Genomic DNA, 22,765 nt, shown 5'->3' on the forward strand with positions numbered 1-22,765 from the left:
TCTTTTTAGCTTCTCATCTCCACAAAAGATTTTGTAAGCATCCCTTCCCTACCTGATTTTATTTTACTGGGGTGGTTTGGGCGGCGGGGGGGGGGGAGGGTCAGGAGGAAAATAATTATGCAGTAAAGCAGTTAAAACTATTTCACCATGAATGATGTTTCCTTGCACCTTGTTAAGTTGCATGCAGCAATGCAAAGCAGGTGCTTTCAGAATTCAGATTCTTTCAGCACAGTTACCCAACTTACAAGCTCTAATTACTAAAGAAAATCACAAAGCTAAATTTGATGAAAGGCAGCCCAAGCAACAGCAAACAGTTAAATCTGGAGGGTTTGGCTATAAGCTGATTTAATTTTACTGAAGCTGGTCAGCATCCGTCTGTCTCGGGAGGCAATGGAAAAATGCCCCTTCATGGGTGAAACCAAACCATTGGAGAGTTAAGCTCCTGCAGTGGCTGTAGAGACCGATATGAGAGAGACACGTTTGTTGCAGCTGTCACTATTGGAAGTGATTTACTGAAGCTATTAGAACAACTTATCCATAAATTTGCTAAATATTTATCATTTGGATTAACAGATGATAGCCCATTTCTGAGAAATATACTCTATTAATGCAAGTATTGTTTGGACAATGAAGAATAAGACTTCAATATTTGAGGCCCTGACTCTCAGAGAACAAGCTGACCTAAAGAAACTGAGGTGGTCAGAGAGGTTGTTGAACATGACCTTCAGGGATGTGATAGCAACATACCACTTCCAGGCTCTGAAGTCTCAGGGAAGAAGGATGTCACTCTGAGTAAGAGAGAAATTATCCTTTGGAAGAGGCCTTTTCCTTGGGAAGTGAGCAGGTTATTAACTCATGCCAAGGATATTCCTGTGAGACTTCTTGGTAGTGGACAGTTCATTCACTGGTGACATATATAGCTGTGTTTCTGAACCTGGTGACTTGCTTGCTTGGTGCAAGGGTTACAGATCTTACACGTTGCCTTGATGAGCTAGTAGATAGGGCTGGGGAGAGTTCAATGGTTGTGGTGCATGTTGGCTCCAAGGATGTGGGAAAATGTTGTTTTTCTAGGAGAAAAAAAAGTAGATGGCTATGTAGTAGGTTGAAAGTCCAGGTCGTTCAAAGTGGCTTTCTCTGAAATGCTAGCCAGGGCCTGCAAGACAGGCAGAGCTGAGGAGTCTCAGGATATGAATGAGACAGTGGTGTCAGTAGTGGGCGTTTGGAGATGTTAGGCATTGGGGAACATTTTGGGATGATCAGGGCATGTACAAAAAGGGATAGGCTTCATTTGAACCGGAATGGAAGTACACTGTTGGCACTTAAAATTAAAAAAAGGTGACAGAGCAGCTGGGAAAAAGCCAATAGGAGCAGAGAATCATCCAGTTCTGGATAAGTCATCCAAAATCATGTGTTTTTTATTGTTCAAATGGGAGATGGGTTAGAACTGGGCAGTGAAAGTGCAGTGGAATATTATAGCAATTCAAAGAAGCCAAAGTGCTGTAGGGTAAAATGTATGTGCCAGAGACATTAGGAGAAAGATAGCTGAACATAGATATAGTGGGCATAACCTGGTGGGATGGAAGCAAACAACGGGACGTTATCTATGGATACAAACTTTTTAGGATGATCAATGAGTGGTGTTCTGGAAGTAGTGTCACACTGGACGTTGAATAGAGTCCAACAAGCTAGAAATCCCAAAAGGCACAGTCTGTGAGTGGCAGTCCTGGGCCCCAAAGGTAATTTAGTAATGGGAACATACTATCATCCACCTGATCAAAACACCCAGAGCAATCTTGAGATGGAAAGTGAAACCAAGGAGGCATTCAAAGGCAGACATGTTGTAGCAATGGAGGCTTCAGTTACTCTCACATGGACCAGGTACATGTGTGTTGCAGTCACAACAAAAAATAAGGCTATAAAAAGCTACTAGCCAGGATGCCTGTGCACTACCTCTATTGTCAAAGGTAATAGGCATATGAATACTAGCTGCTGAGAATAACAAGTGAGGAGAGAGCTGCTTATGTGCTTCCCATAGGCATCTTCTTGACCACTGGAAGAACTGGATGTTGGACTAGATGGGCCTTTGGTTGGATCTGGTAGGATTCGTCTTATGTTCATATGAGGGATTTTTATTTTTCCATTTATATAGTCCTTATCTAAATCCTAATGATATTTATGGTTTGCATTTGGTAAGGTAGATCATATTTATTTAAGTAACTTGCACACTTTTGTTGTATGTGTGTGTTTTAGTGTTGTCTTTATTATATAGTTGTTTATTGTTTAAAAGTGCAGTGACCTATAACGAAACATGTTACATTTTGAATTACCGACTAGCTTACATTTAACAACTTTAGCTTAGCTGACTTGCAGATCACTGCTGAAGTCTGTATGCAAACTTCATTCATACCTCACTTATAAATTCTTCCTTACTATTGTGGCGTAAGATCCAAACACATATGGCATTAGATAAATTATTTTGTGCCTTAATCTCCCGGCACATGTTACTGCCAGCGCACACTTCCACACTATCAGGTTTGATAGCTATCTGCATCAAGCAAGCATTTACCTTACACTTAATTTATCATGGGGGATGCTTTATATAGGCTGTCTGGGGGTGGTGGGGCGAGTGTCAACCTATCTTTCGATCTTGTCTTGTTGTGTAATGTTAGGAAAGCTAATCTCTCTGACCTTTCTCCTTTCCTGTCTTTATAAGTGGTCCAGTAAAATTCACCAAGCTCACAGTATTGTTGCAAGGACTGAAATGGACAAAACCCTTCAGAAGGGTGGGTTCCCTAAGTAGTTTCTATATTCTGTATAAATTTGGAATGATGTCTGAGGGAAACCCAAGGAGCAAGAATGCCTTGGTGCAAATCTGGGAGGTTTTATTGAGTTTGGAAAGCTGAAATGAAAAATATTTTGTGAAAGACACTCCACAGTTCTTTGTGCAATGTAAGGCAGAGGTTAGGCAACTTTTCTGTTTTGTTTTTTTGTGAAAGGTGGTAGGATCAGAGAAGACATCTATTCAGGCACCCCAGGCCTCAAACTCTAGAGCGAGAGAGAGCCAGAAAGTGCCTGAAACATTGTGCTGTGCAAACCGTCAAACCTTGGTTTCTAAAACTGGCTTCTTTAGACAAACAATAGCTAATACTGACCACAGTTTCCTGTTTGAATGAAAAAGGAAGCTGCAATTAACAGGAAATGAAAGCAAAAACTTCTGAACTCCTCCTTGCAGTATGCATATGAGAATGTTGTGGTTGTTTGAAAAAAGTTATTATACAGGTATAGTTTATTGTGCATAAGCAAGATGCGCAGATGCCACTTGTATGGCTATATTTTCATATGATGACACCTGTGGAGATGTGTTCAGGAGTTCTCAACAGATGTAAACTGTTGGAAGTGGAATTGGTGAGAACCCACCTTCGCAAAGGAACATCCTTTATAACTGTCTTCAGAACAAAGCCTGTTTCATTTCTTCCTCTCTCTTTTTAGACTGGACCCGAATATGGTCAAGGAATGAACCCCATTAGCCGTCTGGCTCAGATTCAACAAGCCAAAAGGGAAAAGGAACCAGAGTATCTTCTTATTTCAGAAAGGGGAATGCCTCGTCGCCGAGAGTTTGTTATGCAGGTGCCTCAAATTGTGTTCAGATTGGTGCTTTTTGCTCTACTTATTTTACTCTGACAAAATAAGAAGAAGAAAAAAGATTAACACAAGTATAATATTTCAAATGTTTTAAATAATCATTTAAAACTTCTTTTGTCATTCTCTGTTCAACTTTTCTTGCTATAGAAGCAAGCTAATGAGAGGAACAGTGCTGTCATTTATTTATTTTCTCTGTGTTTAACTAGCTATCCCTGCCAAAAGGATGCATTTTTAACACACAAACCTACATGTAAAATATACATCAGTACAAGTATCCAAATGTTTCCAAATGTTTGAAACCACTGGTTATCAGATTTTGGAGGCCCATGGGCACATATGGAATTCCGAGAATGTGGTGTGGGCATCACTCACAAAATGGTTGCCCCGGGGTGTGTCATAGCATAAATGGCTGCCACATCTAAAAGAGCAGAAAAAGATGCAGAACCACAAATTGTGCATATATGGAAAGCTTTAATAAAACAATGTTGGAAACATAAACAGCCAAACATGTTCCAAGAATCTCTGTTTCCAAACATTGCTAAGTCTGGTCTGGTTTGTTGTGTTGCCTGTTGCTGGCGACATATTGCAAATTAGAAGAAATACATCATACATAAATATTCCTGAATTCAGTTGTTGCATTAATACACATGTATAGTCACAAGTAAAAAGATGCATTCAGAGATGGCTGGATAGTAATCATACTCTTGTTATTATTTGCTTAAATAATGTTTATCCCACTCTTCAGTCAAAAAAAGACTCCCAGAATCATTAAAACAATTCCAGTCCCTGTTCAGACTTACCCTCTGAAAAGACTGGACATAAACGGACAGTGGATTTGGATGGAGGAGGAAGTAAGCAAATGCATGTACAAGTTCTTCATTATAAAAATATCGAACTCAGAATGGGAAAGAACAGCTCACTAGAGACAACTCACCAGAGAAATGGTGGAAAACACTGCACCAGACTAGTGTGATGATTGAGGCTGAACATTATCTCCAGTGTACAGAGAAGACTCAGCAAGCAGTTTATTGTTTCAAGTCCAGGGAAAAGTGAATCAGTCAATAAAGCTAAAAAAAAACCCCACAACAGTCATAAAATTGACAGCACACCCTAAACAATCTCAAAACCCCAAGAGTTGTAGAACTAAGAGAGATCGCTGTTTAATAACTTGTAGAGCAGCCCTTGAGGTCATTTCCCTCAAAACATCACCCGACTTCACCATGGCTTAATCCTGCATTGATTATGTTCCCCCTTTTCCAGTGGGAAACACAGTTGTCAAGGCAGCAAGATTTCAAACCCACTCATCATTTGATGAGGTGGAGTCAAAGCCCCTTGCAAAAGAGCTCTTTGAAGCAGCACTTCTTTTATTAGGCAGGGAGAGGAGAAAGGAGCCTGCACTGTATAATGCAAGTTTCTTTGTTCTCTCCCCCACTTCCCACCAACATGCTTACTTAAAGGAGAGGTACAGAACTACTTCAAAGTGCACTTTTGCAAAGGGCTTTAAGACCTTTTGATCCTTTATTTACAAGCATCCCCTCCCCTCCTCCAACATCAGGGATGGCAAAGAGAAGTGTGGGAAGGCTCGCAAAGCATAGGTCTGGCAACGCTCTTTGGACTGCAGTTCCCATACTTGGGAATCCCTCTCACAAACGATTTTACAGGTGGGCAGGACAACCCACAACAATGTGATTTCAATATTAAGGATCTAGTGTCTGGAGCCAAAAAGGTTCCCCAGTCTGTTGTATAGCTAAAACCCATCAGATGGTTTGTTGCAGGGGGACTCGGGGAGGGCAGTGATGAAAATTGCCTTGGCTTGTCATATAAACCACCATTACTGGGCAGCAAAGGATGGGTACAAATCCAACTCTCATCTTTCTCCAGTGCAGCGTTGACTGCAGTTGGGACAGGGGCATTCCTAGCCATAATCAATCTAGAATATAGGAGCAAAAGGAGGCAAGTTGTTATCTGTCTGTCCCACTTGCAGTCCCCCCCCCCCCTCTTTCTCTCTCCCTCTCACATACACAGACACAAGCTAATACCCTTCTATCTGGTCATGAAAAAGAGAAAGGATGTTGGACACTGACAATTTTATAGACAAATTACACATTATGCCTTCTCTTTGAAGGGACATTAGTTAGAATACGCTCCCATCAAAGTTTTGCATTTTCAGGTCTTGCTGATTTCAATGGGAGAATTAAGCTTGTGTTTGAAACTCCTATTAAAAGCAACAAAGCCGTTTGACTGTAGTTTGATCCTGCCTGTTTCTTTTAGTTGAGATGTTTCTACTGGTTGTAAATAAACTTTGTAACCTAAGACACATGATACTGTTTTTGAAATTTTCATGCTAAAATCATATCACATTAGACAGAGACAGAGTCCCACAAGATTTATTATGGCCTTCACAAACTTATCAAAGTAAATTGTCTTTTGTATAAAGTGCCTAAACCATGTTTTCATTTGTTCTAATTGAATGTGGAAATAAAGTATCTAGAGATAATATGTTCATTTTTATCTGTCACACAAAGAGCAAGTTTAGATGTGATGAAATGGATCCAATTACTTATGCTGACCGTTAGATAAACAGAAGAAAACCTCTGATGACATTAGTTGGTGTTCTGTTCCCAAAGTTAATTTCAGCAAGCTTTTTCTTTGTAGTCAGACCTTTAATCCTTGATAGAGGTTACAATAATACCTAAACCAGCTTTACAGGTCTGAGAAAGAACAGTTCATGCATCATGCAATTAATTTTCACTTCATTGTAGTTTTCTAATTTTATTTTATTTTTAAACCAAAACATTTTATTTGTAGCATAATTATACATGTCTATTCAGGAATAAACCCCTTTTATGTTCAGTGGGACTTTTTCCCAAATAAGTGTCTATTGAATTGCAGCCTTAATCTCAGTTCACTTTCTTTAGAACTTCCTACCTGCACAGGTCTGACAAAGCCTGAGCCTCAGCATATTTCAGAAACACTGCAAAACATTTGTGGTGAAATAAACATTTAGTTGTGAGGAATGCACAGAGAGTGCTTTTAATAGATAGCAGATTTTTTGTTTTTGTTTTGTTAATACATAATTTATATCAACCCTGTTATTTCCTTCAGCTAAGCAGAAAGTGTACAGGATTTCATTTGCAGTGTTTTGAGGAAAGACTTGTTTTCTACAAAAAAAAATTCTGTACGATGCAGCTGAAATCCAAAATTCTGAAATTATGTAAATGTGATCAAATTTCCCAAGAAATAAACTTTCAAATTGTACAGGTATACGGTACATTTCCTCTCATTTTATTCTTGTAGCAACCCTATGAAATATGCTAGGTTGAGAGAAAATGACTCCTGAGAGTCACCAGTTAGTTTTGTGACTAAGAATTTGAACTCGGGTTTCTCTTTTCACAAGTTAGTAGAAAAGTACTATAAGAACTTCAAATACGTACTCGTCTCTTAAGACACTCACAAACTTCAGAAGTTCTTCTGTGCATAAGTATATTATTACTCTTATTTTCCAAGAACAATGTTATAATGATTAATAGTTTTTTGTTCTGTTTTACTAGGTCAAGGTAGGAAACGAGATTACAACAGGTACAGGCCCAAACAAGAAGATAGCAAAAAGAAATGCAGCTGAAGCGATCTTGCTACAGCTTGGCTATAAAGCCTCATCTCCACTTCAAGAACAGATGGAAAAGGTAAGAATTATACCTGATACAGGAGAGGGGTATCTTCACGCTCCCTCAGCACATTGTTCTTCTAAGATCTTAGACAGGCATGGGGAACCTGTGGCCCTCCAGATGTTGTTGGACTCCACCTCCACAGCTGGCAGGGATGCTGCGAGTTGTAGTCCAGCAATATCTGGAAGGCCACAGGTCTCCATCCCTGACCTAAAACTTTAAATATATTCAGTCTCATTGCTGTGAGTAGATGTGTTCCCAGTTTGCTGTACCTAGATTTAGCTTTCTGTTGCAGTGACTCGTAAGAGACAGCATCAAAAGAAAAACCCCAAAAGCAAAGAAAAGAGGCAGGATCTCAAGAAGGGTTGTTTTTTTTTTAAGTTAACCACATGACAGAGCAGTAGAGCAGAACTTTCCAAACTGTGTGTCGCATCACATTAGTGTATCGTCAGCTGCAGCGTGTAGGGGTGTCACGCAAACACTCCCTGTGCTCCTCCCAAGGCTGGAAAGGGATTTGCTTAACCTCCGGTTTGCTAGTAAATCTGAATTATTGTGTCACAAAATGATTCAGGTCTAAAAAGTGTATCACCAACATGAAAAAATTGGAAAGCTCTGCATTAGAGTGAAGAGTCGATTAGGTGTCTTCTGCAGAGAAACCCTGGGGCTCTGAAGACCCCTAGGATAAGTGGTTGCTCTCACCATCATTTTGAGGCCTTGTCTCTCTTGGTTTTTCGTCCTTCCTGGCAAGGGGAGATGCTTCTTCACCTGATGTCAGTTGTTTGACATGTTGGCAGCCCTGCCCACCTGTCAAAATGGCCTGTGCAGCTTGGGGATCTTAGTATCTGACCATTAACTGGAAATTTTTCCTTGCCCGTGGTCTGCCTGAAAGCAGGTTTCAGACGGAATTGTGATGAATTGAACCTGGGATCTTCTGCATGAAAAGTGTGTGCTCTACCACAGAGTACAACCCTTTCCCCATGCAATGCCCACATCCAGCTGAATCCTTATTCCAAGCACATTCAGACACGGTTCTGAACTGAAACCTTTCCATATGGGATTTTGCCAAGAGCTGCTACTGAAGGATAATAAAACTAGCCCTCAAACATCTTGTGGTAGATCAAATTGTGATACTACGCACCTGAGCAAATTCATTATAGTAACAAAATGAGTTCCTTTCAAGTAGAGCTGTTGCCTTGTTAAAGAATTAATAATTGATTAAGCAATTTATTACATTTGCATATGAAAGTTGCATATGAGTAAAAATATTTTTTTCTAAAGAAAGGAACCTATGCTTGTTTTCAGACAGTGCATGCATGCGTCCTGGCAGGCATCACAGAAGAAAAGGCATTCATTGCAATTTGAGAGACAAGGGGTAACACCTCTTAAGATGGTGCTTGCCGTGTGTGGTTCTTATAAACATTTGTATTAAATGCTGTCCAGTTTAATCATGGACACCTTTTTGGTCAACTGAAAGCTTTTAAATAAATTTATCTAACCAAGAAAATCTACAGTGCTTGGGGTTTCTTAGATTAAGGGGGAAACAGCCATTAAGAGGAGACATGAAAATCTTGCATGGCATTGAATAACTGGATACAGAATACATTTTTTTTCTCCTTCTGGGAGAAAAACTGGGAGCCATCCAATGAAACAGATTGACAGGAAATTCCAGAGAGTGCGTAATTAAATTATGGAATTTGTGGTAACAACATGTGGTGATGGCCCTTAGCTTAGATTACTTTAGAAGGGAATTCAACAAACACGTGGAAGAAGAATCAGTCAGTGGCTACTAGTCATGATGACTGTATTATCAGCTTCAGATTTAGAAGCAGTATGGGCACCCATGACTACTTGTTGCAAAGGAACAATGTTGCTGAGTATCAGTTCCCAGGGTGTATGGGGTGTTGGGAGAGGGGTGGTATCTCTGGTGGGAGACACATCGTGCTCCTTCTGGGATAGTTTGCCCAACTTTGATTCCCAATCTGCACTCAGCTCTCACTTGTGGCTCCCAGAAGCTGTCAGTATGAAATAGCAGCCACATCATGGTGAGTTAGGGATTTCCCTGCATGAGAAGACAGGCGTGGCCAGATTGAGTGGACGAGACGGATAGTAGGTTCAACAGTCAAGAAGCTGGTTTCTGCCTGTGCTGTAGAGGGAAGTGAGGGGCTGGTGATGCTCTTCAAACTGGGAAGGTAACCCATGTAGGAGAAGGAAAACCTCCACTGCCTTGAGGAGGAGAAAAGCCTAAAGAGCAAACCCTGCACAAATCCAGAGTGGAGTCCCTAAGACAGTTGGATGGCACATTGTACGCCTCCTTCTGGCAAGTCCTGCAGCCCAGCTGGTGCCAGATGTATTGCTCTGCTTTCTTTTGGACCACGTTAGTGAGGCCGAGAAACGGGTCTTGTCATCCGTGCATCCCAGGACCTCAGTACACACTGCCCAGGCTTGTGCCCCAGGGAGGTCACTTCTGTGCTAATGCAGAGGTTTGACTTCAGACCCGGAGGCGTATCCTATTGTCTCTTGAGACAGATGGATGCTAACAACATCCTGCTGCTGGATGGCAAAAACAGGAGACAGTTTCATGTTGTATTTGTGGGCTTCTCAGAGACATCTGTTGGCCATTGTGGAAAATAGGGTGCTGCACAAGATGGATATTTGGTTTAATCCAGCAGGACTCTACTGATTTTCTTATCGATAAAACAGTGCAGCAGAACTTTCTAAACATCCTACCCCTGCTAACAAATTTCTATGTATACTGAAATGTTATTTCACAGTATTTATGCTTTATATCATGAAGTCATTTTTGTTCTTGTTTATCTTTGTCAGCCAGGTGACATCAAGGGGTGGAATGGCCAAAATGTTGAATATCCTGAATCAGCAAATAACAGTAAGTGACATTTCTATAGTCATTCATTTATAATATTCTCTCACCTTCTGCTCTGCTTTAAACTACCATTTAAAAATTATTATAGATAATGTTAGTTTATCCAGGACATTTTTTCTGGTACAGTATATGTCTTTTTTTTTTTTAAGGTTTATAGTCTTGTGAAGAAAGATGGTAGCCTATGTTTTGCTTGTGAAATGGTACATCGCAATATTTTTTTTTCTATTTTGCAATCCGTGCATAGCCTAATACTTTATTAATTCCCCCCTTCCCACTTTTTAGTCTTTAGCAATCTGAACATGAGATTATGATTGAAGGGTAAAAGACTGGAACAAAATTTCAGATATTGTAGAGATATCAGTTATGCTTGTTCCATAAGGTTGGTTTTGTTGATGTTTTTATGTTGTCCTTCTGCTCTTGATGGTTGGCATCTGAGAAGTGGAAATCTATAAAGGCTTGACTTCTAAAGATTCCCAGAGCATATGTAAAACCATAGAGACCATTAATGAAGTTCTCTTGCCAGTTTCAAAGGTTGTATGAGTAGACCTAATCATCCAGCTAAGAACTCTTGGCTTGTGAAAGTGTCATGAAGCATTTGTAATTTCTTCCCAATGCATTCATTTTGAGATACACAAATTTTAAACGATTCAGTAGAAGCCATGGTTTTTAAAAACAGATGATCTTTGATCCTGTGGAAAATCATGGCTTAAACTAAAATTTAGGTGAACAGATGTTTAACATTCTTAGAGCAAATCTACATCATACATTTAAAGTACCCCCAATGCATGCTTAAAGCACGTGACTTCTCCCCAAGAATCCAGGGAACTCTGGTTTGTTAAGAGTGCTGGGAATTGTATCTCTGAAACTACAATTCCCAGGTATCTGCCCATAGTCCATCTGCTTCTCCCAAGAATGTTACTCTGTCCTCAAACTTGCCATAATTTCCTCTAATCTTATAATGAAGCTTCTTCCGGCTTCTCTCAAATTCCTGTCATCATTGTTTCTCCTTCTGCTTGCCTTTCCTCATTTTTGTGGTTCCCTTTGGCCCTCCTGAACATTTACTGCTTCACACATTTCATCCAGCTGTCTTTCCTGATGCACATCACTGACAGCCTCTGAGACACTGGCAAAGAAGTAAAAACAAAAACCCTAACTCTTAAGCTTAAAAAGTACCTTGGAAATTTATGTTTCTGATCCAGTTCATCTTGTGTTAATAGTAGCTGAAAAGACTATAGCTAGTTTCTGATATAAGAGTTCCTGATATACCTGAGCCCCACCCATCTCAAAACAGGACACCGGGTAATCCAGTTGAAGCTGGCTTTATGGGTGTGAAAGACCAGTTTTAATGGATCTGGAGAATATAGATTAGTACATGTCTGTGCAGATTAAGGCCAGTCTTGCGCATATGTGTAACAGCTGCTTCTTAAGCAGAATTCACCCCATTACATTTTAACATGCTTAACTTGTTCATGTCAATATTGAATTTAAATGTTGGCTAAATAAACCATCTATGGCCTTTAAAACCTGGGTGGTGGTGTTTTTGCTTGTTACTATGTTATGCATTTTCACATTTTGATATTGTAAACTGCCCTATGGTCCTTGGACGAAGGGCGGTACAGGAATTTAATAAATAAAAAAATAAATAAAAATAATTAATATCTTTATATAACATCTAACAATATTTTAAAAGCACTGTATATTTTTCATCATTATAGATCAGAACACTTGTCAAAGCACAATTTTGTTGAAATACACGAGATGGGTGGTTAGATAGATTTAACCCCACAAAAGCCATTTGCAATATCTAGGGTGACTGTTGGGTATTGAGTTTTGTGATTGGTGCCAGAACTCCAAGAAGGCCTTTTCTGCAAGGAACCAAGAAAAAAAAAATGACTATGCCATAGAATGTATCTGTTGGCCAAAGAAAAGATGGGTGCCCAGGGTGGAACTACATACTACCTCAGAGGAAAACAGTGGTGTCTCTCATGAACGAGTGTATTTACCAAATAATGAATGTGAAGGGGGCATTTTCAAGGGTGGATTGGTAGGAAATAGGGGGGTGGTTAACCCACCCACCCACCCACACCCACCCGCCCCTAAGCGCTGATTCTCCTTGGCAACTACTCCCTCACACACACACCCCAAGTAATTTTTCTTACCAACTGGCATTATTTTTGGTCTTGGAATCAGAATTGTAACAAAACGTGGCCAAAAGGGAGGAATTGTGTGTGCTGAAGAAAGGGAGGATTAAGCACCCCCCGTCATCTACTCATACATATCCTCACAGGTCCACCTTAGTGTTATGAATCAAACACAAGTTGGAAATCCCTTGTTTGCCTCATACTATGTAGACCTGCTCTCAGGGAACCTAGGATCTGTATCCTTTTAGGCATTCTATGCTGATAATAAAGACACCCTGAGTGTGTGTGTGTCTGAATCTGCAGCTTTTAGGATCCCTAGCTTTTAGTCAATCCAAACAAAAGCACTTATGGCATTTATAAAAAACAAACATACATGACACTCTTCTTGGGTGTTGGTCTAACCACAGAGTTTAGACTGGCTGGAACAACCAGTCTGTCACAATAAGAGAAGCTTGGAACTGTGGGCTTGTACCTGTCAGTCCCCTACTGCATTCTTGCAGAAGTTTTACATGAAATTTCCAACTGAAGTGAGTCCAGGTTCAGTGCCTCCAACTCCAACACCGTGTTGTTTTTTTCCTGGCCCTGCTCCTGTGCCCTTATCACAAAAAATTAAACAGGTTAAGCTTCCAAACAGTTGACTCTCAAAGAAATTGCTATAGTAGTATAATATGAAGACAGGAGTGCCTGGCGTGCTCTGGTCCATGGGGTCACGAAGAGTCGGACGCGACTGAACGACTAAACAACAACAAGAACAACAAAGTATAATATGTAGGAAGATAAAATGGTCCTCAGAATATCTTTTAAGGATCTCTAGTTCCAATAACCTGTTTTGGTAGGTCAGTTAGAATTATACATGTTTTGTATTGCAAGAGCTTCAGTAGAGTAGAGCCCATCTGCAAGAAGTATCAGTCATCCATGGAAATGAAACCTTCCCATTTCCAAACTGAAAGCTAATTTGGAAAGGTAACTACCATTTTCTGTAGCTTTTCTAATGTTTAAAATGTGTTTTTGCTAAAGTAGTGTTTCCATGCTGTATAGATCTTCAAAGACTCTTTATAACATGGAAGTCCTAGTTAACCTTCCAGTACTGACAGGGAACTTTTTAAATAAGAAAATCACTTGATAATTTACAGTGCAATCCTGAACATAGAATCTCTCTCTCATATTCTCTCATAGATAGATAGATAGATAGATAGATAGTCCAGTAGCACCTTAGAGACCAACTAAGTTTGTTCTTGGTATAAGCTTTTGTGTGCATGCACACTTCTTCAGATACACAAAAGTTTATACCAAGAACAAACTTAGTTGGTCTCTAAGGTGCACTACTGGACACTTTTTTTATATATTTCGACTGTGTCAGACCAACACGGCTACCTGCCTGAATATAGAATTATAGAGTTGGAAGGGATCCCAAGGGTCATCTAGTCCAACCCCCTGCAATGCAGGAATCTCAGCTGAAGTATCCATGACAGATGGCCATCCATCTGTTTAAAAACCTCCGAGGAAGGAGAGTCCACCACTTCTCGTGAGAGTCTGCTCAACTGCTGAACAGCTCTTACTGTCAGAAAGTTTTTCCGAATGTTTAGTTGGAATCTCCTTTCTTGCAACTGCCATTGGTTCAAGCCCTACCTTCTAGAGCAGGAGAAAACAAACATGCTCCCTCCTCCATGTTTCAACCCTTAAGATTTTTGAAGATGGCTATCATATCTGCTCTCAGACTTCTCTTTTCCAGGCTAAACATACCCAGCTCCTTCAAGTGTTCCTCATAGGGCTTAGTTTCCAGACCCTTGTTTGTCTTGGTTGCCCTCCTCTGACTACACTCAGTTTTCACTTGCCTCTGTATCCTGAAACCCAGGAGAACATGATCACTTCCTCCCAAGTTTCCGAGCACTTCCACTCCATCAATCAATTCCTCCCTGTTGGTGAGGACCAGGTCCAAGATAGATGACCCCCTTGTTGGTTCTTCCATCTTCTGGGAAATGAAATTGTCAGCAATGCAATGGAGGAATTTGTCAGACCATACACTCTTGGCAGAGTTTGAATCCCAACAGATATCAGGGAAGTTGAAGTACCCCATGATTACTATTTCTCTCCTTTTTGAATGTTTGGTAATGTCTAAACAGAACTGAGTCCTGTTGAGTTGAATGGTTTTATGCCTAGGTGAGTGGGGTTAGGATTGCAACTTTAGGGTCAAATAGTCATGGCTACCCATTCAAAAAAGGAAAAACAAAAAACCCAGAATAAAACAGTTTAGCTCTGGTTATATCACAATCAGTGTTCAAAATAATCTTTCTTCAAGGTCATGTGACTTCTAAAAGTACATCAGATAGAACTTAAAATTGAAAACAACATTAGAACATAGTTAATCAGAATCATGGTTTAAACAAGTTCTTCTTAATATACATCAGGATTAAATTCAGTCTACATCTGAAATGTTCATGTGAAAATCCAAAACCATGGAAAACCTTTTATTTGAAAACACTTGTTTTTCTTCCCTAACTCATTTATTACTTTGGACTTTTGCATGAAATCAGGAACTTTGTTCCTTAGGAGTCCATCTGCTCCTGCTGTTTGTTCACCATCTGAAATCATAATCATCTGTTTGTGACACACTAATCATTTTCACAGTAACTAATTGTGATGTCACAAACAGATGATTATGATTTCAGGTGGTGAACAACCAGCAGGAACTAATGAACTCCCAAGGAACAAAGAAGAATAAGCATGGAGAAAAACAGATATTCATGTCATAGGGTTTTCCCTCTTCCAAATCTAAGTTTGTCAGAATATAACAATTTATGTTTATTGGACAGTACCAGGTAAGAGGCCATGTCAAAAAAATTTGAAACACTGTTTACCAAAATCCCCTAGAAATATATTGTCAATATATGAGGGGAAATAATTTAATAAGATTGTCGGAACATACACATTTACTTCGTAGTTACCAATATTTTTTGATAAACCAAGTACATTAAGGCAGTTATTTATGAAATTTTGCATGCTCATAGGTTTTCATCTGAAATGAGAAACATACTTGTTTGACATTTATAGACCTTGTGTTTGAATAATTTTGTGAATTCTCTTTTGCACGTCTCCATATGTTTCTTTTGATCCAGGGACAGGGAATGTTAGTGGAGCCCTCCTGTGGCTAATTTAACACTTGTGAATTTTCTATGGATGATAATGAGTCACTTCAAGATTGAATAAAATGTATTCCTTATGTTTGCTATATGAGAAAGTCAGATCGGATAGGCAGGGTGATACTTTTTTACAATTGTGTTTTGCTAGTTTATCTTGAGAGCTTTTTATTGTTTGCAAAGATTCAGAGTTTTTCTTCTTTTGGTCTCTGAGGTCCCAGAGTTGTGTTCTGCACTTGGGCAGAGCCATTTCCAAAACCTTCAAGAGCTTCAGCTAGGGAGTCTTTACTCCTGGCCCTGCCCCTCCATTCTAAGGGCAACAGAAAATTCTTCCACCCATGTTCTGATGGGTAGGATTGGTACATTCTTCTAAATGCATTGAGAATTGTTTCTCTCAAAAAAATTCCTGTCTCTACGTGCCTTTGGAGATTTACTTTCCTTGCCTTTCTATTAGCTAAGCCTTTATCCTTCTGATTTGTTTATTTCAAATTCATGTGATTAAAAAACATTTTTCTTTATGGCCCAGGTGCCTACAGTGGAGTGGTTGAGATAATACATCTCAACCATAGTGGAGTGGTTGAGATAGTGCATCTACCTTTGACCACAGTATCCTCTTAACTCTCTCAAGGGAACTTCCTCTCAATTGCCACTGTGCAGGACCAGTTCTTCTAGAACTGGGATAGAGTCCTACATCACAATATCTGATCCCTCAGCTTTGAGTATAGAAAATACATCAACTTTGAAGGTGTCCCCAGATCTGCTTCATGTGCATTGATAACTAGACACTCCTATGCATCTTTGTAGACTTGATTCTATTCCTTTGTTTCTATAAAACAATTTGGCTCTGTGTGTTGTCTGACATTCCAGATCTTGGAACATGTATTGTCTTTCAAACCAGAATGGCTATCTTCCTTTCTCACTTATGCTCAATCCCATGTCAGTCTCTACATATAATTCACAGATTTAAGGGTATTGTATATGGACAAGAAGCTACAGTTAGAACTGGATATGGAACAACTGATTGGTTCATAATTGGGAAAGGAGTACGGCAAGGTTGTATATTGTCTCCCTGCTTATTTAACTTATATGCAGAATTCATCATGCGAAAGGCTGGGCTGGATGAATCCCTAGCCGGAATTAAGATTGCTGGAAGAAATATCAACAACCTCAGATATGCAGATGACACAGCCTTGATGGCAGAAAGTGAGGAGGAATTAAAAAACCTTTTATTGAGGGTGAAAGAGGAGAGCGCAAAATATGGTCTGAAGCTCAACATCAAAAAAACGAAGATCATGGCCACTGGTCCCATCACCTCCTGGCAAATAGAAGGGGAGGAAATGGAGGCAGTGAGAGATTTTACTTTCTTGGGCTCCATGATCACTGCAGATGGTGACAGCAGTCACGAAATTAAAAGATGCCTGCTCCTTGGGAGAAAGGCGATGGCAAACCTAGACGGTGTCTTAAAAAGCAGAGACGTCACCTTGCCAACAAAGGTTTGTATAGTTAAAGCCATGGTTTTCCCAGTAGTATTGTATGGAAGTGAGAGCTGGACCATAAAGAAGGCTGATCGCCGAAGAATTGATGCTTTTGAATTATGGTGCTGGAGGAGACTCTTGAGAGTCCCATGGACTGCAAGAAGAACAAACGCATCCATTCTTAAGGAAATCAGCCCTGAGTGGTCACTGGAAGGACAGATCGTGAAGCTGAGGCTCCAATACTTTGGCCACCTCATGAGAAGAGAAGACTCCCTGGAAAAGACCATGATGTTGGGATAGATTGAAGACACAAGGAGAAGGGGACGACAGAGGACAAGATGGTTGGACAGTGTTCTCGAAGCTACAAACATGAGTCTGACCAAACTGCGAGGGCAGTGGAAGACAGGAGTGCCTGGCGTGCTCTGGTCCATGGGGTCACGAAGAGTCGGACACGACTAAACGACTAAACAGAAATATTTTCTCATCCACACGCTAACCTTCTCTGGAAGATTCTGTTGAACCTGTGTCTTCCATTCATTTTGTCCTGCATGGGCAAACTCTTCATACCTGCAGCAGGAACAGGAAACCTGTGGCATTCCAGATGTTGTTGGACAGAGACTATGAGATTTGAAGGCTTCCTCTCTTGTCTTCAACCATATGTGACCTTCAGCTCCTTTCTTTTAAGATGGCCTTTTTGGTTGTGACTATACCTATCAACAAGTTTAAGAAATTGGCTGCCTTGAATCATGATCCAACTTTCTTGTGCATCCTTTGACCAGACCTCAGCTTTCTACCTAAAGCTGTCTTTCATTTCAACGTGAACAAAGACATGAATGTTCCTCTTCTAGATTGATGGACCATAGTGAACTTGTGCAATAATCTGTCAGTTCTTACATTAAAAGATTATTACTACCACTTCTTTCTGTAACCATAAACTTGAATGCATCAGTTTTCTTCAGTTTTGTTTGCTAGCTTGTTCCCTTGTCTCCCACAGTTTTTGACGTAGTGTTGAGACATATCTTTATCAGCAGAAGCTAGTTACGAATAGATACTACATTCTGCTGTATCTGTCATTTCACTGAGTCACCCATGTTGTTGGGTTTGCCCAGTTTTTGTGATGTTATACCTTTTGTGTCTGATGATGCAGATATTTTGTTAATGAAACAGCACCATCAAATATGTAATTTATAATACTTGCAGTAATTACCATTGCTGTCATTGACACTCCTAGAATTTCCACTTAAGGAACTGAATCCATTACCACTACACTTTTTGCCTCTTCTCTAAGATGTATAATTTAGTGTCTAAAAGATTAAAAAAAAAAAAAAAGGCAACAGACTTAGCTTAGTGGATTTATTTCTTGCAGGTCACAAAGCCACAGTGCACTCAATCTTGATCTTCACCCTGCCTTATCCCAAAACCCTTAAAGCCCAGATATTAGAAAACAAAAAGACATGCCAGAGCCCTGTATAAGCCTCCATTCTGCTAAAGGAGAAGTACACACACAAAGGCTTACTGGATCAGAAACTGTAGTCCTTGGTTAGATGTGCACATTGGAATGCACATCTGAGTGCGGATGCTACCTGTCAGCACTGTTTTCAGTATAATGTCCATTTCTCATCTTCATTCTGATTAAGCAAGTCACACATAAATACTGGGGGAGGTGATAGTGTTAACCTGTCTTAAATAAATGCAGAAACACAACAGAAAATATTTGAGATGACAACATAATGTGAATCACTCTTCAAAACTCTTTGTAGAGTGCTGCTACCTGAACTCACTGCCCATTAAGTAAAAAAATAGCAGAGCCATTGGTATTCCAGAAGAATTCAGTTGAGCAATGGCAGAGGTGTCGTGAAAAAAGCAGAATACATGTGAACTGCAGTTGAACCTGACTCTCCCACTCTTACTGTGTTGTCTACTCTTGGTAAAATAGCAACTGAACAGCCACTCTGTTTACCAGTACTGTTGTAGATGGCTGTTGTGATCACATTCTTGTGTTTTGCTGTTCCTTTTTTTCACAGATGTTTCTTGGAAATTCCAAAAGTGGAACTTGAAAACCATTCTCAAGAATTTAAATTGCCTGGCATTCCGTGCCAACTGAATATGAGCATATAAGCACAATGTCTTCATGCTTGTATTTCTGCTCTTTTCTATTACTATTGAAATGGTGCCTCAGAGTGTATTTTCTGTGCCTTTTTGTGAAAATTAATTTATGATGGTACCAAAGGTACCGACAAGTCAATGGTTATTACTGACTGAATAGAGAAATGCTTGGAATTATTTCACCATGACTCAGGTTAATAACATGTTTCAGCAATACAGTTCTGTATAAGAGTCCCCATGAGGCTGTTCAGAATATACTTGTTGTTGTTTAGTCGTTCAGTCGTGTCCGACTCTTCGTGACCCCATGGACCACAGCACGCCAGGCACTCCGGTCTTCCACTGCCACCCGCAGTTTGGTCAGATTCATGTTTGTAGCTTCGAGAATACTGTCTAACCATCTCATCCTCTGTCGTCCCCTTCTCCTTGTGCCCTCCATCTTTCCCAACATCAGGGTCTTTTCCAGTGAGTCTTCTCTTCTCATGAGGTGGCCAAAATATTGGAGCCTCAGCTTCACGATCTGTCCTTCCAGTGAGCACTCAGGGCTGATTTCTTTAAGAATGGATGCGTTTGATCTTCTTGCAGTCCATGGGACGCTCAAGAGTCTCCTCCAGCACCATAATTCAAAAGCGTCAATTCTTCGGCGATCAGCTTTCTTTATGGTCCAGCTCTCACTTCCATACATCACTACTGGGAAAACCATAGCTTTTACTATACGGACCTTTGTTGGCAAGGTGATGTCTCTACTTTTTAAAATGCTGTCTAGGTTTGTCATTGCTTTCCTCCCAAGGAGCAGGCATCTCTTAATTTCGTGGCTGCTGTCACCATCTGCAGTGATCATGGAGCCCAAGAAAGTAAAATCTCTCAGTGCATTATATCATATTGTCAAACCATGGTTTCACATTACGGGCATAATTAGAATAGACCTGAACTTCTTGTGCTACGATTTCTAAATCTTTCTTTGTTCCTGGCAAAACATAGTTTGCTGTTGCATCTGAATGTGACAAGCTATGGTGGTATCCAGTGGTGTCACCCTAATGTTGGAAAGCGTCCATCAGTAGAATGAGAAGGGGTTTGATTACATCTTCCTCTGCAGGTCCCCAATCTGCTCCAAAGCCTTGGATGCCCTCCGGAGCAGATTTAGGAGGACTGTCGGAAGCTTGTAGGAAAGAGGGGAAATTACTGGAAATTGTTTCCCTCTTAACACAGATGTCTTCCATCAGTAGATTAACACCATTGGTTACAACCCTATGGTTTGAGCAAATCATGAGTTTTAGTTGAAATCAGGATCACAAACCAGAATCTAGCATTCCTGCCAAGAGCCAGAAAGAAGCTTATTAATTTTTGAGTGTGGGGAGAGGAAGGAGGGGAAATGTGTGAGTCCAAAACTCTGTTCTATCTGACTGCACAAATTGTGTACACATCCTGAGAAATACGTTTTGGATTGCTGTAGTTGATATGTTCCAAGACTTTTAGTCAAACCCTGAAAGAGACTGTGAAGTCAGAGATTGTGTAATTTATGACCGTTTTCTTAATAACAGCAACTTGCAAACCTACCACGTGGTAGGTGTTTTTGAAGACTACTATCCTATGAATACTGAGGTGTGAGGGAGTCACTAATGGTCCTATAAAAGCAGACCATTCTGAGACGCAGACAGTGACAACACAGTCTCTGTGCTTCTCCTTGGTTGAGGCTTTCCGTCCTCTTTCTGTTGTGGCAAGACTATAACTTAGTATGGTTGCATACAGGTTGCATTTGTTTTCTTTTTTCTTTCTGTAAATAGTTAGCAGAACTGTCAAGCAAACATTTTAATGTTTTTAAAAATGGATTAGACAGGTTCATGGAGGAGAGGTCTGTCAGTGGTTGTTAATTTTGAATTGGGACTTCTCTGTATAAGAAAGTAATCCATAGCTGTCAACTTTCAGATTTGAAAATAAGGGATCAGCAGCCTTGAAAATAAGGGATCAGCAGCATCACTTGTCCTGGGGACAGTCTATGGGATATCTAACAATCTGGGATAGCAGCAGGAAGCAGTGGGAAACAGTGCTGGAATAAGGGAATTTCCCACAAAAAAGGGGAAGGTTGACATCTATGGTAATCCTCTGAATACCAGATGCTGGGAACAATTAGGAATAGCTGCCACCCTTGTGTCCTGTTGCTTGTGAGTTTCCAGTAGTATCTGGCTAGCAGTTCTTGGAAACTGAATGGTGGACTAGAGCAGGACTTCCTTGATAGCGCCATGAATGAGCGTCATCACATTCAATACTCATATTGATAGTTAATTGCATTTTATTGCTTATTTTATTTATTACATTGTATTGCAATTTGAATAATAATATTATTATTCAAATTGTAATACAATAAAAGACAATACTATAAGAAATAAAAGAAGCAATTAAAATGCAATTAAAAACCACTGGACTAGTGGAATATTGTTCTAAACCAGCAAGGCAATCCTCAAGCAGTTTTTGAAACAAAAGATTGCGTTTGAGAGTACTGTTTGAAGAAAACCTCTCTAGAGTTTTTAAATAATGAGTGATAACCACTGTCTTTCCAGTGTGCATATTTTTCTAATATAATTGTATACAGACCTTCATACATATGTATCTATTTACTTTCTTAAATGGGGGGGGGGGGGATCGATAGTTGCGCTGCTGAGAGACCAGCTTCATTTGGCTCATTTCTTCGCTGACCTATTTCCATTCTAACTGGTCATTATTAGAACTGCTACCTTTAGTTTGGTTGTTTTCCTTTTCCTGCCTTTTTCAGACTGTGTTGTGTCTTTTATATTACAAGCCTATGTGCAAAGGCTGTCTTTTTAAAATTGATCTTATGTAAGCTACTCTGGGACGCGGGTGGCGCTGTGGGTTAAACCACAGAGCCTAGGACTTGCTGATCAGAAGGTCGGCGGTTCGAATCCCCTCGACGGGGTGAGCTCCCGTTACTCGGTCCCTGCTCCTGCCAACCTAGCAGTTCAAAAGCACGTCAAAGTGCAAGTAGATAAATAGGTACCGCTCCGGCGGGAAGGTAAACGGTGTTTCCGTGCGCTGCTCTGGTTCACCAGAAGTGGCTTAGTCATGCTGGCCACATGACCCAGAAGCTGTACGCCAGCTCCCTCGGCCAATAAAGCGAGATGAGCGCTGCAACCCCAGAGCCAGTCACGACTGGACCTAATGGTCAGGGGTCCCTTTAGCTTTACCTTTACCTTTAAGCCACTCTGGGAGCCTTTTTGACTGAGGAACAGGTTAAAAATGTTTTAAATAAATAAACATGTCACAAAGCATTTCACCTACACAAGTTGTATTCATTGTTATGGAAATAAACCAATTACAGTCATACCTTGGTGACTGTAGTCACCAAGCGACTGTAGTAACTTGAATGTTTTGGCTCCTGAATGCCGCAAACCTGGAAGTGAGTGTTCGATTTGCGAACATTTTTTGGAAGCCGAATGTCTGACGTGGCTTCTGCGGCTTCTGATTGAGTGGAGGAAGCTCCTGCAGCCAATCAGAAGCTGCGCCTTGGTTTTCAAACGTTTTTGGAAGTTGAACGGACTTCCGGAACAGATTCCATTTGAGAACCAAGGTAACACTGTACTAGGTTTTTTTCTTCTTGTTGTGTGTTTTGTTTAGTAAAAGTTAAATGCTTTTAATATAGCCACTAAAAGAAAACTTTAGTATTTTAATTTTTTTAAAGGAGGCTTTAATGTCACAGGTCTATGAA

At 40.2% G+C, this 22,765-nt stretch overlaps 1 protein-coding gene across 5 annotated transcripts in view; it reads left to right on the forward strand.

Annotated features, from left to right (window-relative positions):
• The window catches only part of STAU2 (staufen double-stranded RNA binding protein 2), a 141,977-nt gene that overhangs the window by 39,425 nt on the left and 79,787 nt on the right, over positions 1-22,765 (forward strand). For all 5 annotated transcript variants that reach the window (XM_083451083.1, XM_083451084.1, XM_083451085.1 and 2 more), the window contains exons 9-11: positions 3,490-3,627; positions 7,194-7,325; positions 10,131-10,191. In XM_083451083.1, the coding sequence (XP_083307209.1) occupies positions 3,490-3,627; positions 7,194-7,325; positions 10,131-10,191 (331 nt within the window). The remainder of the gene's footprint in view (positions 1-3,489; positions 3,628-7,193; positions 7,326-10,130; positions 10,192-22,765) is intronic.

The sequence above is a fragment of the Podarcis tiliguerta genome, assembly GCF_965153285.1.
Source record: "Podarcis tiliguerta genome assembly, chromosome: 7".
Classification (NCBI taxonomy): Eukaryota; Metazoa; Chordata; class Lepidosauria; order Squamata; family Lacertidae; genus Podarcis; species Podarcis tiliguerta.